Source organism: Psittacula echo (assembly GCF_963264785.1).
Source record: "Psittacula echo genome assembly, chromosome: 3".
Lineage (NCBI taxonomy): Eukaryota > Metazoa > Chordata > Aves > Psittaciformes > Psittacidae > Psittacula > Psittacula echo.
Window position 1 is genome coordinate 61,000,026 of NC_137736.1, and position 14,742 is coordinate 61,014,767.

At 38.7% G+C, this 14,742-nt stretch overlaps 1 protein-coding gene across 1 annotated transcript; it reads left to right on the forward strand.

Moving 5' to 3' along the window:
• Window positions 1-312: 312 nt before the first annotated feature.
• LOC308218728 (interleukin-1 receptor type 1-like) lies at window positions 313-14,413 on the forward strand (the record flags this gene model as incomplete). The annotated part of the gene is made up of 11 exons (XM_080613091.1): window positions 313-856; window positions 3,289-3,358; window positions 5,703-5,946; window positions 6,262-6,448; window positions 7,216-7,378; window positions 8,826-8,891; window positions 9,422-9,542; window positions 11,601-11,749; window positions 12,050-12,193; window positions 13,372-13,533; window positions 14,022-14,413. Exons 1-11 carry the CDS (start codon window positions 809-811, stop codon window positions 14,411-14,413), a joined length of 1,746 nt encoding a protein of 581 aa, XP_080469217.1. The 5' UTR covers window positions 313-808.
• Window positions 14,414-14,742: the final 329 nt, after the last annotated feature.

Genomic DNA, 14,742 nt, shown 5'->3' on the forward strand with positions numbered 1-14,742 from the left:
CAGAAAAACGGCTGTCAAGATACTCTCGGCGCTGTAACTACATCCTAGCCCAGCTCTCCAGCACCAGTTAGGTACGCCTCGGCAACAGAGGAATGTATGGATTTGTTGTGATCGTTTTTCCTAGATCAAAACTTGATTAAGCTCTCTTAAAGAGGCACGGTGTACCTTGCAGGTAATAGAAGTGTTTAAGGTAATATTAATATATATATATATTATGGTTTAAAATGCTCATGGGCTTATGTAAAAGAAATGGTGTGATGCTCCAACTTTCTGTCAGTTCTTTCAGTTCTGAGAACAGGACTGTTGTGTATTTTAATCTGTCTGTGTTTTTGAATAGGGCACTCAAAAAGCAAGTGCCACAAGTGTGCAGAAATCAGTGAAAGGCATGATTCTTCGAAGTTCTGATGAGACTTGTGATTTTGTTTTGATTGCCCAGGTCAACTTCAAAAGCAGTAGAGAGCAGAGGAAAAGGTGGCTGTACCAATTTAATGATGGATTTTAATAATTATGATTTATTATGTGCTGTCATGGATGCTGTAATTGTAATTGAGGTGCATCTATCATTGAAGATCTCTTCCAGGTGCTTGTCTTCTCTCTCTTTTTTTGTTTTTCTTTTTTTTTTTTTAATTAAATTTTATATTGATAAAAATATTTCCTTTCAGGGTGAAGCTTTATGAACATAACCTCAGATACATGATACATGGAGCTTTTTCCTCTCTGGAAAATTTGGGCAAAGATAACTCCAATCGAGTTCTGTCCTGAGTGATAACGCTCTACAGGTTGATTGCAGGCTCAAAATGTGGACAAAATGGCTGGGAAAAGGGAGAAATGTACTCGTTTACCATGGCAGAATATGGTAGGAAAAACATTTGCACTCTATATTTGTTATTTTCATCATCAGTTATGTGAATGCATGCGAAGAGCAGAGCCTAATTTTGCTGTTGGGTATACCTTCTGCAGAGCTGGAGGTTTTTTCATCATGAAAAGTCAGACAAGAAGGAATTTCTTCCTTCAGGAACAGTTAATGTGTGTGGTTTTACACAGGGCTTTTTATATTTGCAAGTCTTCCATGTTGGCAGAAGGACAAGTTCTAAGTTTAAATAGATAGGAAGAACATTGAATTTATAGAGAAGCAGGTTTCTGGAAGGCTTTCCTTCAGAACATGGCAAAGTAACTGCTGCTGCATTTCCTGGATCTAATTCTGGGGCAAAAACCTGCTTGATGAGAGCATGTGTGAGTCAGAACACTGGAGTAATGCTGTAATGGAACAGAGCTAATGAAAAAACAATGATTTGGAGAAGTCATAAAGAAAATGCCTGGTTATAAGTGCAGTTTGTTCAGTCCTGTTTCCTCTTTAAATTATTTCTATTATAATGTTTTAATCTCCTTTAAAATTGAAAACCAGAGATTTTAAGAGTTACTGTCTGTCACAATTAGTGACAAAAGCTGGAGCTTTTGTACAAACACCTATAACCTCCCTCCAGCGAACTTAAAGTTTTATGTATTTCTACTTACATTCAGCATTCCTGCAGGGACTCATTCCTTCTTGCAGCTAGGCAAGAGAAGACCTGCCTGGTAGTCTGAACGAAATTTGCAGAGGAGGAGGGAAGAGAAGGGGAAGAAGGAAGAAAGCACGCACTGCAAGAAGCAGTGTAGATGACTCAATATATGGCACACTTCCAGATGAATTTGGTGAAGTAACACAGCAGCCAGAAGTGTCGTCTTTGACTATTGTAGAAATTGGTGATCAGCTGAAGATTCTTCACAACAGGATAGGATTCTCCTGCTTATCCTTCAGTTCGAATAAATGCATTTGTCCTTTCACAGTGCTGTAAGAACTGGTAGGCTGAATAGGGAGAAAAAAAAATGAAGCAGTAAGGCAGGCCAAGGGAAGGAACAACTTGTCAGAGGCATGCAACTAATAGACCCTTTTATAAAACGAGTCTGGAGAGCCAATAGACAATTTGGGTATAAAAAAACCCCTATGGGATAGGCTATGGAAAGATACGAACATAGCAAGGAAAACCAAAAAATTTTGCATTTGTGTTCACCTTGGAAGAGTGTGGATTTCAGTACCTTTTCTTACGGCTTGTCTTCCATGGGAGGATCTGTCTCAAACTGAAGAGTCAATACTGGCAGTTACAGAACAAAATGATCTGTAATGAAGCACCATGATTGGCTGATACTTTTGTGTTCTCTTGTTGTAAATGTCTCATTTAAAGAAGCCTTGGGATCAGCAGATCAGAAAGTGATTAGTGGGTTCTTTATCCTCTCCAAGTAACCAAAAGAGAGCCAGGAAAATAGAGACAAGTGAGTCTGGTATTTGCAGCAGGCAGCTGGGTAGACACTGCTTTAAAGAATGAAACCAGTGGAAATGAAGGTAAATTATGCAGGGAAGGAGTCAACAGCGACTTTTGTAAAGGGATGTTGTGGCTCTCAAATACTAGAAGTGTGTTAGAATTGTACACATGTATGTGAACACACTGGATACAGGAGACACGTCTGATTCAGCAGAGGCTGTAATGCCTGTAATGAAGGCAGACTGCCATAATATATTTATTCTCACCTGCATGTGTAAGTAAGTAAAAGATGAACGCTCCATTTTTCAGATGGAGTAAGATTGCTAATAGAGTCCCAAACGATCCTCTTCTGCTCAGCATATATTTCTAATGATCTAGACAGGGGAAAACTGGTGTGGTGGCAGAATTTGTTTAGCAGCTGTCTGCGTTTACCTGATTTTTAGCACTCAGTGATGAGAACCTGGGGTTTTACTACATAGGCCTGTGGAAATATCAGGTCAATACTCAGTAGAACTCAACAAATAGATTGTTAGAAATTATTGGGGGGTGGGGGAAATAATTGTTTTAACTTATAGATCTGTAGCGCACTTATGTTTTGAAAACTGTATGCAAGTTCTGTTCTCCCCTCCCCACTTCAGACAGGCTGTAGCATAACTGGAGACAGTACAGAAAAGGGTGACAAAGATGGTCAGAAATATGAAATTGGATTCCATCTATGGGACAGTTAGAGTAAAACTATAGCTTGGGAAAGCAAGAGCTCGGGAGTGTGCTAGAGATGTAAAAAATCCTGAATACTGGACAAGTTGAATGGGAAATGTTCACTCTATTTTTTTTTTTCTTGTAATGATTAGGAGCTGTCAGATTAAACAAGCAACAGGCTTAAACCAAGCCAAAGACAATTCTTACATTCCCTGTATTAACTGGGTATTGCAAACATTGACTTTAAATTGTGGAAGACACTAATTGAAAATTTTTTCCATTTCTGCAGGGAAACATGACAGCAAAAACATTGGGTTTGTGTAATATCAGAACTGCATTTCTGCTTTTAATTATTGCAGGTAAGTTTGTTGGTGGCTACTGAAGGTCTTGTTCTGAATTAATTCACACAAGTAACACTAATTTTCTGTGAAAATGGCTGTAAAAATAAATTTATGTGCATGCCAATGAGTTCTTTTAAACAGTCCTAAAAGCAGGAACCTATAAAACATAATATGTACTATTTTGTGTACTATCTTATCACAAAATCATTTAGATTGGAAGCAAATTCTTGAGATCATCTAATCCAACCTCCCTGATCTGCCCAGGGTCAGTTAGAGCAGGGTGCCTGGTATCATGTCCAGTTGGATTTTGATTATCTCCACAAATTGAGACTCCATAACACCTCTGGGCAACTTGTTCCAGTGTTTGATCCCTGTCACAGTAAAAAAGTGTTTCCTTATGTTCAGATGGAATTTTTCTGTGTTTCATTTTGTGTCTGGCTCTTTGTTTTTCCTTCCCTCCCATCAGATATTTACGCATACTGGTAAGATCCACCAGTACACTCCCTAAGCCTTCTCTGAGCTGAACGGTGTCCCTGCTCTTTCAGCCTCTCATGTGAGAGATGCTTCACTCCCTTAATCATCTTTGTGGCCCTGTGTTAGAATTTCTCTAGTGAGGTCACTGGCGAGTACAACAGACAATGATTTACCAGGGCTGAGTATAAGGGAAGGATCGCATTCCTTGACTTGCTGGCAGGTTCTAATGTAGCTCAGGACACTGTTAGCCTTTTTTTTTTGCCGCGAGGGAGCGTTGGTGGCTCATGTTCAGTTTGTTGTCCATCAGGACCCCAGTGTTATTCTCTGCAGATCTGCTTTCCAGCTGAATAATCTCTAGCATGTGCTGGTGCCTGCGATCATTCCTCACCAGATGCAGGACTTTTGAACTTAATAAGGTTCCTGTCAGCTCAGTTCTCCAGCCTGTCAGGTCTGCCTGAACGGCAGCGTCACTCTTTGGTATATAAACTGATGAAATGAGTTGTAGTTTATAGAATGTGTGCGTAGGATTTTTTTTCATAGTGGAAAATATAACTATTTGAAAATAATGTAACATCTAGTTTTTTGTAAAATTGCTAGGCTACTCAGTTGCAACTGCTTGTTTCTCTTTAGCTGCTGACTGACAATCCGGTTCATGTTTAAAACATTTCAGATGGTTCAAATGAGTTGCTGTCATAATCTTGTCATTCCACCTGGAATCTTGCAGCAGTGCCAGACTGTTAAAAGAAAAACTTCATTAATTTCTGTTCCTTGAGTTTCTAGCAAGCCATTTGTTTGGAAATGGTTTGGGTTTGGGTTTTTTGCCCATGGATAAACAAGTTCCAAGGTTCACCAATCCATTGGATAGTCTGTTTTTTGTGAAGTAGTCTTATGGAAAGGTGATCATTGGCTGCCCTCCCTCCACTAGCAGAGACCAGTAGCTAGGCAGGTAAGGGAAAGTTTACTTTGCCAGTTCTCATAACAAGAAATGCATGATACCCAGAGAAATAATAAAAAGCAGTGAATGGTTTTTCATGCACAAAGTAAGAGGAAAGAAAGTGACCAAAAGCAAAGTATTCCTCTGCTTGCTGTGTTCTGCTCTTTTTTCTTACATATTTGCTATGGGTTTTTATCAGAGACAGGGGTTTGGGCTAGAGAGACACTTACATGACTCTCTGTGGCTGTTCTGACATTCTAATCAAACCAGAAATTGTAGATAAATACAATGCTGACTCAGAACTGTAACCATGGTATCTGGAGTTGGTGCTTTTTTTGTGATACTTCCATATGAATCTCCTTGTGTTAGAAGAAGGAAAGGAAATGAGGTCATTGATAAGTACATGTAATAATTCCTCTCTGAATGCTCATAAATTGAAGGATTGGTTTAAATTTCCATAGCAAACTTAATATTTGTGCAACAGTAACTTTAACTTCAGTATTCCTTTAGGACATTTGGGTACTGAAAGCATCCTCTGTCTTGAAGGCTTACTTTGACCACAGTTAAGTGAAATTAACAAAGACCCTGAATGTGAAATTTGTGTGTGCATGTGTGTGTGTATGTGGGCATGAAACAGGCTGGAGAAATACAGGTACTTCAGTAATTTGCATCTGGACTAAAACATAAAAATAACAGTCTACTGCAAACAAGATTCTACACAGTGTAAAGTTTGTGTTCAAAAAACTTTTGTTTCAGTGGTGTAACTATTTCTGGATATCACTGAGGTGTACTTTAAACTGTAAAGCCTAAGGGATTATAATTGTATTTTTAGTAGATGGCTTTAGAATAGAGGTGAAAACTCCAATGGACTTTGTAAATGTAATCAAGAACTGAGTTCAGTGTATCCTTTTACAGTGTTTGAGGTTTTTTTAAATGTTTATTTCTTCCCTTTAGAGAAATGTGAAGCCTATGATGTGATGTTGAGGGAAAGTCTTGTGCTTAATGGGCAGCCTCTTGCTATTAAATGTTCACTGGAAAAGAGCTTGAGAAGTGAAGACTACGACTTAACATGGTATAAAGTTGGTAACCAGACAGCTGTACCTAGAGACAAACTTTCTAGAATTCATCAGCAGAAGAATTTAATTTGGTTTCTTCCTGCCATGTTAGAAGATTCTGGAGATTATGAATGTGTCATAAGGTGAAAGTTTTGGGTTTTTTTTTTAAATACATTGTTACAGAAATGAGTTGCAAAGGGAATAACTTTTATAAAGAAAGTAGAATTTTGGGAGTAAGAGAAATACTGATGGAGAAAGGAGATTGTGTTCACAAAAACTAACTTTAGGTTGGGGAAAGTAAGTCTAGTTTTGGGTTCTTTTTCCTAGCAGACAAAGGTAAGTCTATTAGAGAATCTAAACTTCTCATCCTCTCTTTTTTCACCAAAAAGACTAACATATATTTTTCAGTTGGAAAATATGCCAAATAGGTTAATTTAATTATGCTATATCAATTGCAGGAACTTGACAAGCTGCTGGAGAATGTGTACAAAAGTAACAGTTTTTGAGAGGACTGATGGTTTATGCTTAAATGAGAAATTTGCTGTAGGGGAGTTGATATTTACGTTATCATCTGCAAAGGTTGTGTGCCCACACTTGGATCATTTCAGGAATGAGAAGAATTTTCAACCTGTTCGTTGGTACAAGGTGAGAATGCTGTGCCTTGTGCTGTCTTATAACTATCCTTTGTATAAATCATGAATCACTGATGTTTGTGAATTGTAGGAGAAAACAAAAAGATTTACTGTAAATACTAGAAAAAATCTTTGAAAACAAACTGGAAAAGGATTAAGGCTTTTTGTCTTTTAAAGGAGTATACAAGTTTTTTGATTAACGGGATAGAAATTCAGTTTTGATGTGGGAAAGCTGTTGACCACATATCCACCAGGTGGCATCTTTTGGCCTGCTATTGAAAGACCCTGTCATGATTTTTTGTGTGTGTGTAAACAGATTTAGAATGTCGTTTGCGAGAGATGGCATATCCATTATGTGCTCAATATTGTTCCATTAAATAAATAACATTTCATATTGTTTATACTTATTTAAAGGCTCTTTATATTATAAGAAGGTAGTGCCTTCTGCAGCCCTTCTACCTCATTTAAATAAGTCTGATTATTAAGTGATTCTTCATTAGTGAATACTTTTACAAATCCTGACGCTTGCATTTTGCTTTCTTATTTCTCTAATATTAAAGTTGTTTTCTATGGGAAATGAACTTGGAGTATCTTTGAATTAAAAACTCAGAGCCAAAACGAAGTATGGTTTGCTTTTGATTCCACTGCCCTTGCTCTTCATCAGCCTCTGCAAGGCATCCGTCCTTATGGTGTGATCCACTGAAAGTTCTGCTTCTATTAGAGACAAAACACAGAAAGACATAGTGATATGAAATAATGGAGTTTTCTACACATGTTTAGGACTGCCAGCTGCTGGAAGGGGAAAGGTTTGCCTTCTCAAACAGTGATCTTATAATTTTCGACGTGGCTGTACATGATCAAGGAAACTATACATGCGAAACAACATATACCTACAATGGAAAACAGTATAACATTTCACGAGACGTCAGTCTGACTGTAGAAGGTGAGTAGATAATTTCACCTTTTTTGTGAAAATTTTGTCCAAATTTCTCAGAACTAAAGCTTAGAAGACCCATACTTAGGGCTACTAGTTTCCACTTAAAGGTGAGGGAAGGGAATGCTGACTGAGAGTTTATATATTGTTTAGAGTACAGAAATGGAATATCCCCTTTAGTAGAAGTCTAAAATAGATGAATTGTACTCTGAAAGTATTTGGCTCCAGTTTGTAACTGTGGGGTGCTGGGTCACAGGCTATCTGGATTGTAGAGGAGTAATACTCTAGATACTTACCTGTACCCTCAGCGCCTGTGCATGCAATATTTGCAGGATTTTTATGCCACGGGACAGCCAGCCCACCATGAGTGTATTGGGATTTGGAAGAGGTGGGGTGAAGAATAGTTTAGCTTCAAGTCAGAAGTAACTGACTACCTGAGATATAGGGGAGATATAGAATCGTAGAATCAGCTTGGTTGGAAAAGGCCTTTAAGATCATCAAGTCCAACCTCTACCCCAAGACTGCCAAGTCCACCACTAAACCATATCACTAGGTGCCTCATCTGTGAGATACGGGTTTACATCTGTGCTCACAGCTCTGCTTTTCCTTTCTGCCACCTTTCTTTGCCACGTCAGTCCTTCCTGGGCCTTTGGCCTAGGGGTGAGCTGGACAGTGGCCAGACACCCCTCAGCCTATGGCTACCAGCCTCTCCTGCTGGAAGGGGAGGAAAGAGAAGGAAGGCAAAAAAGATGCCGGGATGAAGACACTCCAAGGAGGAAAAGCAAAACTGGCTGTGCCGGCCCAGCCTGTGTGCGACTGAGAGGATGGAGGACGAAGAAGCCCTCTGTGCGATCTCCGAGTGGGGTAAAGGCGAATTCGAATCTAGGACGCTAGAAACCGGAAGCAACTCTTATCAGTTGGCGTTCCCTTTCTGCCACCAGGGATCCCCGGTGCGGCGAGAGCACAGCACCCCCTACAGCCCCCGCACCGCCCTGCTCCCAGTCCCGCTCGTACCCACTGATAAGCACATCACCTCCGAACCCACGGCACGCCCACCCCTCCACCTCCACTCTTCCCTGTGAGGGTGATGAGGCTCTGGCACAGGTTGCCCAGAGAAGCTGTGGCTGCCCCATCCCTGGCAGTGTTCAATGCCAGGTTGGACGGGGCTTGGAGCAACCTGGTCTAGTGGAAAGTGTCCCTGCCCATGGCAGGGGGATTGGAACTTGATGGTCTTTAAAGTGCCTTCCAACCCAAACCATTCTGTGATTCTGTGATATAATTCTTTTAATAATTGAGTAATGTCTGTTATAAAATTGCTGACAACCTTGTTCACAGGACAGGGTGAGATTTTTTTCCATTTTTGTTTTAGTTTGTACTTGGGTTATAGAGCATAGAACAAACTGCAAGTGCCCTGGGTTTCCTGAAAAGCACTTTCTTTTTTTTTTTTTTTGGTTAGTGAGCCCACCGAAAAAGCCCCCTGAAATATCTTACCCAAGAAACAACTCCATTGAAGTGGAACTTGGTAAGTCTTTTTTTTCTTTAAGAAAATATGATTTTTGTATCCTAGTGAAAATTTATACTCTGAGTGCCATGTTTTGTGTTTTCTTGGTTTTTGACACAAACTTGTTCAGCGACCAGTTCAGTTTCCCTGTGTTGACCTCCTGAAGGAGGAATGTTTGGGAGTGAGAGGGACAAGGCATGTTGCTTACAAAGTCCTAGGGAAATTTGTCAGATACAAGGAAAACTGTAGGGTACCCAAGTATTCTCTGTCACATCTGTTGCTTTCCATCTCTCTGGAAGAGAGTCTAAGGAATCTGCAAGGAAAGTGATGCCCCAGAGAGAGGCATCTTCTTGGATTTAGCCTCTTCCATCCTACCAGTCTCTTTCTGAACCTGCAGAGCACTGAGTATACAGATCCTGTGCTAGATTAACTTTTCTGAAAGGGTGTGGGGGCATCCTTAGTTGATCTGTGTGAGAGTCTGTGAACAGGATTGTAAAGAGTTTAATTAGATTATGAAAATTAACTTTTCACTTTGTAACACAATTTTATAGGCTCACAGGTTACAGTGGATTGCAATACAACAGGTGCTGATGGGTATGAGGTGTTTTGGACAAGCAGTGGTGTGTATATTGATGTATTTTTTATGAACAGAATTTTTGCAAGTCCCTATGAGTAAGTATATTTTCAGATTAGAAAATACCATGTTGGCAACCAAAGTGGAACTTTCTTCCTTTGACATTAAAATATTTAACAACAGTTTTCATTTGCTTAAATAGCTTTCTTTTTAAAAATTCTAACACTTGCCTCCTCCAGTTCACTTCATGCTTTAATGTAGAAACTTGAAACATAGTAAGTACATGGCCTACATGTGTGATTGTGCTTTTTTTGGTCATTGTAAAAATCTGTCTTAATTGCCAACCTCAGGAAAAGGTTTTTGTATACTTACAGTCTCATAACTGTATTACAATTTCTATTGAGCACACTGTGGCCTGGCAGAGACATCTTACAATTGGATCAAGCATGTCCACGCACTCAAACTGTCTCTTTCCTCTGCCTTCTTTCACTTCCCATCTGCCTCTCTGAAACATTGCAAAGAGCCAAATATAGAGAGATTACAGGAGAAATTGAGACTTCCAGGTTTAAGAGCCTTGGGTTAGAGAAGTGTAACTGAGAGCAGCTGAAATGTTAATGGAAGACTTTGTTGAGGATATTTGTACTGAAGCTTAGTTGGGGTGAGAGGAGAAAAGGGAGACAGATTTCCAGTGGTGAGTTGGGGTTTGGGAAGAAAATGGGCGTGGACCGAGTAAAGTATGAGAAAGGCAACTGTGCGATAAATTGAGGGTGGTGAAAAGCAGATTAAGTGGAGTTAGGAGAGAAGAAATTGACCTGATTTGAAAAAGCAACTAAAATTGGAGCAGAAGGAAATCTGCATTTCTTAAATATGACAGGTTGGGAACTAAAAATTGTAGTTTTTTTGTCAGCTCCCATCTCATGGTTGTTCTATGAAGACAAAATGTGAACGTTTTTGTAAATTCTCAAGCACTATGTATGATCCAGAAACTGACAAAGAAATGAGAATGTTATCTTCAAAGTAAGAATATAGTTGTGAGAAATAAGTCCTCATCATAAAACAAAGAGGGGAAATAAAATGCTGAATTGAATGCTCATGAAGAGAAAACCTTATGCAAACATATTGTCCTGTCATAAAGAATTGTAATGTCATTAGACCATAATGCAGAAGCACATGGTCCCTGAATTGATACCATAAAAGCAGTGTTAGTTTTTGTACTTCCTAACATTTAAGTGGTCATCTTCGCAACCGTTAGTCATTTGCATTAATAATATTTATTAATTCGTTTTTTGTTAGTGTTTAAATTACTGTGACTTTTTGCTTAGAAAGTGATTAGTGTGGTTCTATATATGGCCTTTAAGATACATTTCAAGCTTTTATTTTGCATTTTAAATGGTAACTAGAATAAGTTTTCAGGAAAGTATAGTGCTTGGCTAAGTAGTTGGTTAATTTTGCTTTTGAAATCTCTTGTTAACAAGATAGTGGAATTCCTCATTTTCCTGGTGGTTAAGAAGTTGTTAAGGTCACAGATCATGGTACACATGACGAGGTGAATGTGCAGCATAATGAGCATTTCTGTGTCCTTGTGCAGTGTATGGGGGATAATGGATGTCTTTTAATGATGAAGCCTGGCACTAGCTATTACGAGTCCTCTTTGATCCATGGGGTGAAGCAGCAGTTTAGACGCCACTCCCTTCAGCTGAAATAGCACTGAGTTGCTGGTGTCTCCTGCAGGTCACCACCTTTGATGTCCTCTCTATCCCAAGGCTGCTTACCACAAGATGACTCCTCTTTCTGTGTCACATCACATTGTGGAATTTCTCTCTCTCCACGTACTCTTATAGGGGCTGGGAGACTGGGTTTGCTTAGGTTTGTAAAGTATATTTTTGTACTTCAGCCTATAGAAATCTTATATTCTTTGGGGAACCACCGCTCCAGATAAGTTAACATCTTGATGTTTTCCAGTGTCTATGCTAACTGTCAGTAAGAGGCCCAACTGTTGTTTGGCTTTCCTTCATATAATGTAATTGTTCATCTGTTCTGAACTGTGGTTGATATTTGCAGATGGAGACAACTATTGTCATGCTGCAGCTGTTAGTGATGAAGCCATTCCAGAGAGGGCTGTAGTTTTACGGGTCTATTTGTCACCTTTTGGACAGGGAGGAAACTTCTTATGATGGACGCCCTGTGCATTCTGTGAAGCTAGTAATTTTGGAAGTGAATAGTGAAGATTATGAACAACCGTTTGTCTGCCAAGCTTCAAATGCCTTTGGGCAGGTTGCATCCTATATTATATTAAAACACAGAGGTAAGAAATGCTTTTGTTCTTGAGGCCTGTGTTTTTCTTAACTTCCCCAGAAGAGGTTTTGATATCAGATGCTTATATATCATGTCAGTAGAAGAGAGATGAATTGCGGTTTGCAGTACGCATGCATGTACCTGTGCGTAGGGAAGAAGTCCCTGTAGTAGTGTATTTATAATTATTAAAAAAAAAAAAAAGATAAATGGAAGTGAAAAAATGATACTGAAATTTGTATTACATTTGTGTGAAATATCAAACTTGGAAAATTTGACATTTAAAACCCAATCTTCTTATATTTTTATGCAGCTCCTGACGTACAGAGGTGGCTGACTGGAGGCCTTCTCTCTCTATTAATTTTAACATGTATCACTTTCATAATCTACAAGATTTTCAAGATTGACTTGGTGCTTTGGTACCGTAGTTCTGCCTGTGCTTTTACAAGTAAGGAAGGTATGTGAGTATGACCAGGTATGTTTGTGTAACTAGCCTATTGACTTTTTCACATGCCATTACTTCTAAGCAATGTGATTATTTAGTAGAATGTATGTGCAATTTCCTTGAGGAATTTTCAGATATGCACAAAGACATTTTGGGGGGGGGAGTTTTTTCATTCATAGGAGTAAAATACATAATCATAGTCGAGGTAATAAACACTGTGTAACGTGGAGGGCAGTCATGGTGAGATAAGTCAAAAGGAACCCCAGGTTATTCCTGAATTAGCATGTTGCTTTTTGCTTTTCTGTAAAGTAGTTTCTTTATATGTAGTTTTCTGGTCACTCTGATGATGATCAATAGGTGTCAGCAGAGCTACATCCTGTAAACTAGCTGTTTAAAGATATGCATTATATTTTATATTATATTAAAAATAAGACTTATTTTCTCAGAGATTAATTTTTCTGGCTTTGTTTTTAATGTTTTTTTCTTTTTTCCAACTTCTCTCTCTTTCTCCTTTCCTTCTAAATGCTGCCAGTTAGTATGTTTACATCCTAAAGAGAGAAAATGCTATGAAAAAAAGAAAAAGAAAAATCAAAGAAACTATGTTTTGTAGCTTGTTGAGCTAAACTTGTTGAATTAAATCTGATTTTGGTTTGTTTTTTTAATTTCTGTTTATTATGCAATTTTAACTCTCAAAACCTCCACTGCCTTCTGGCCTTTTCTTCTACCTGCCTTTCCCCCACAGAATTATTGCAAGAAAGAATTGCTATTTTCTCTTGTGGTTAATCAGAAGCAAAGAATGACTCCTCTTGAATTTGTTTCAGGAGAGGGTGAAGAAAGTCCTTCAAGAGGACATTTTCCGAATGCCCTGGCACCTCTGGGGTTGGGGGCTGCTTCTTGCAGGTCCCAGGTCCTGCATCCATCTCAGTTGCTGGCACATCTGTCCTTGTGATGGGAAAAGAGGCCACATTCTGTGACTGATTGTCCTTTTGATTTGTAGAGCGTTTTAGTGCTTTGGTGCTATTCTGTCAAACGAATTATCTCCCCCCTTCCCTTGCTAAGTTTTAACAGCCCTAAATGAAACCTTGCAATAAAGATATATTGCTGATTTTTAGTTTGGGGGGTTTTGTTTGTTTGTTTTGTTTTTTTGTTGTTTGGGTTTTTTTTAATGGAAACATTTGTGTTTGTTTTAGATGGGAAAGTCTACGATGCATATGTCCTGTACACAAAAAGCAGTGGAAGAGAAAGTTTCTATCACTTGGAAACCTTCGTTCATAGAATACTTCCTGATATTTTAGAACAACAATGTGGATATAATCTCTTTATATTAGGAAGGGACGATTTACCAGGAGAAGGTATGCTTTAATAAGTAGAGTTTAATAAGTGGTCTTTTGACACATTGTTCTCAGGTTAGAAGGTTACATATGCAATTAAAAAATGCCTGATTTTGGAAAGCAAAGCTGTATTTGTTTTTAATGGATAATTTGTCCGATGGGCAATTTTTTTAAGTTTTTTGGTTTCTTACCGAAAATTCTATTCTGCTGTTATGAGAGTCTACACTTTCTTTTTATTGATGAACAGATGAGGATTGAGCTGCATTATTAATAACATTGTTGAGGTTTTTTTGAATGGCATCTGCTCCTGGGAACTGAAGAAAACCATTTTTATCAGTAATTTCATGCAATGGATGATGAATCATGAATGACAGTGTGGAGAGCTTAAACATACAAGTCCTCTGATTTAGCCACTGCTGCACATACATGCAATTTTAAAATTAAGAAATAATTTACAGCAATTGTAAAGTTTCTAATGCAAACTTTGATTGTTCCTTCATTGCTTCCAGCTGCGGTCAGTGTTGCTGATGAAATCCTTAAGCAAAGCAGAAGACTGATGATTATTTTGGGATCAGAAACATCTGGTTGCTGCCTGTTAGAAGATACCACTGAGCAACAACTAGCTATGTATAGTGCTCTCATCCGTGATGGGATTCAAGTGATTCTTATAGAAATGGATGAAATACCGGACTATACAAGCATGCCAGAATCAATCAGATACATTAAGCAAAAACATGGGGCTATCCAATGGGAAGGGGACTTCTCAGAGAAATCTTGTTCAGCAAATTCACGATTCTGGAAAAATGTGCGCTATCAGATGCCATCTAAGAAAAAGATATCTCACTCTGAAGTGTATTTGTTGCCCATGACTTTGAACCATTCTGCAGCAAAGGGAAATTAAGATGTACTTGTTAAAATAGTACTGAGAAGGTAATTCTGGAATGCATATTTTGTTTGGGGACTTTGGTTTGGTTTTGTTTTATACAAATTCTTTACATTAAAAAGCAAAGGTTTTCTTCAGGGAGTAAAAACTACAGATCTCTTCCCCAAATTACATCCTAAAAGAAAAGCTCTCTACAACCCTATTGCTCTTCTGGGTTTTGGGTAGTGACACGAATTTGTTGTGTTACTCCCAAGCAGGTATGAGAAGCAAAGGTTGCTGATAGTGGTAGACTATTAAATAGTTGTGGCCTACATAAATGTAAGAGCCACTGACGAAGCAGCTGCAAA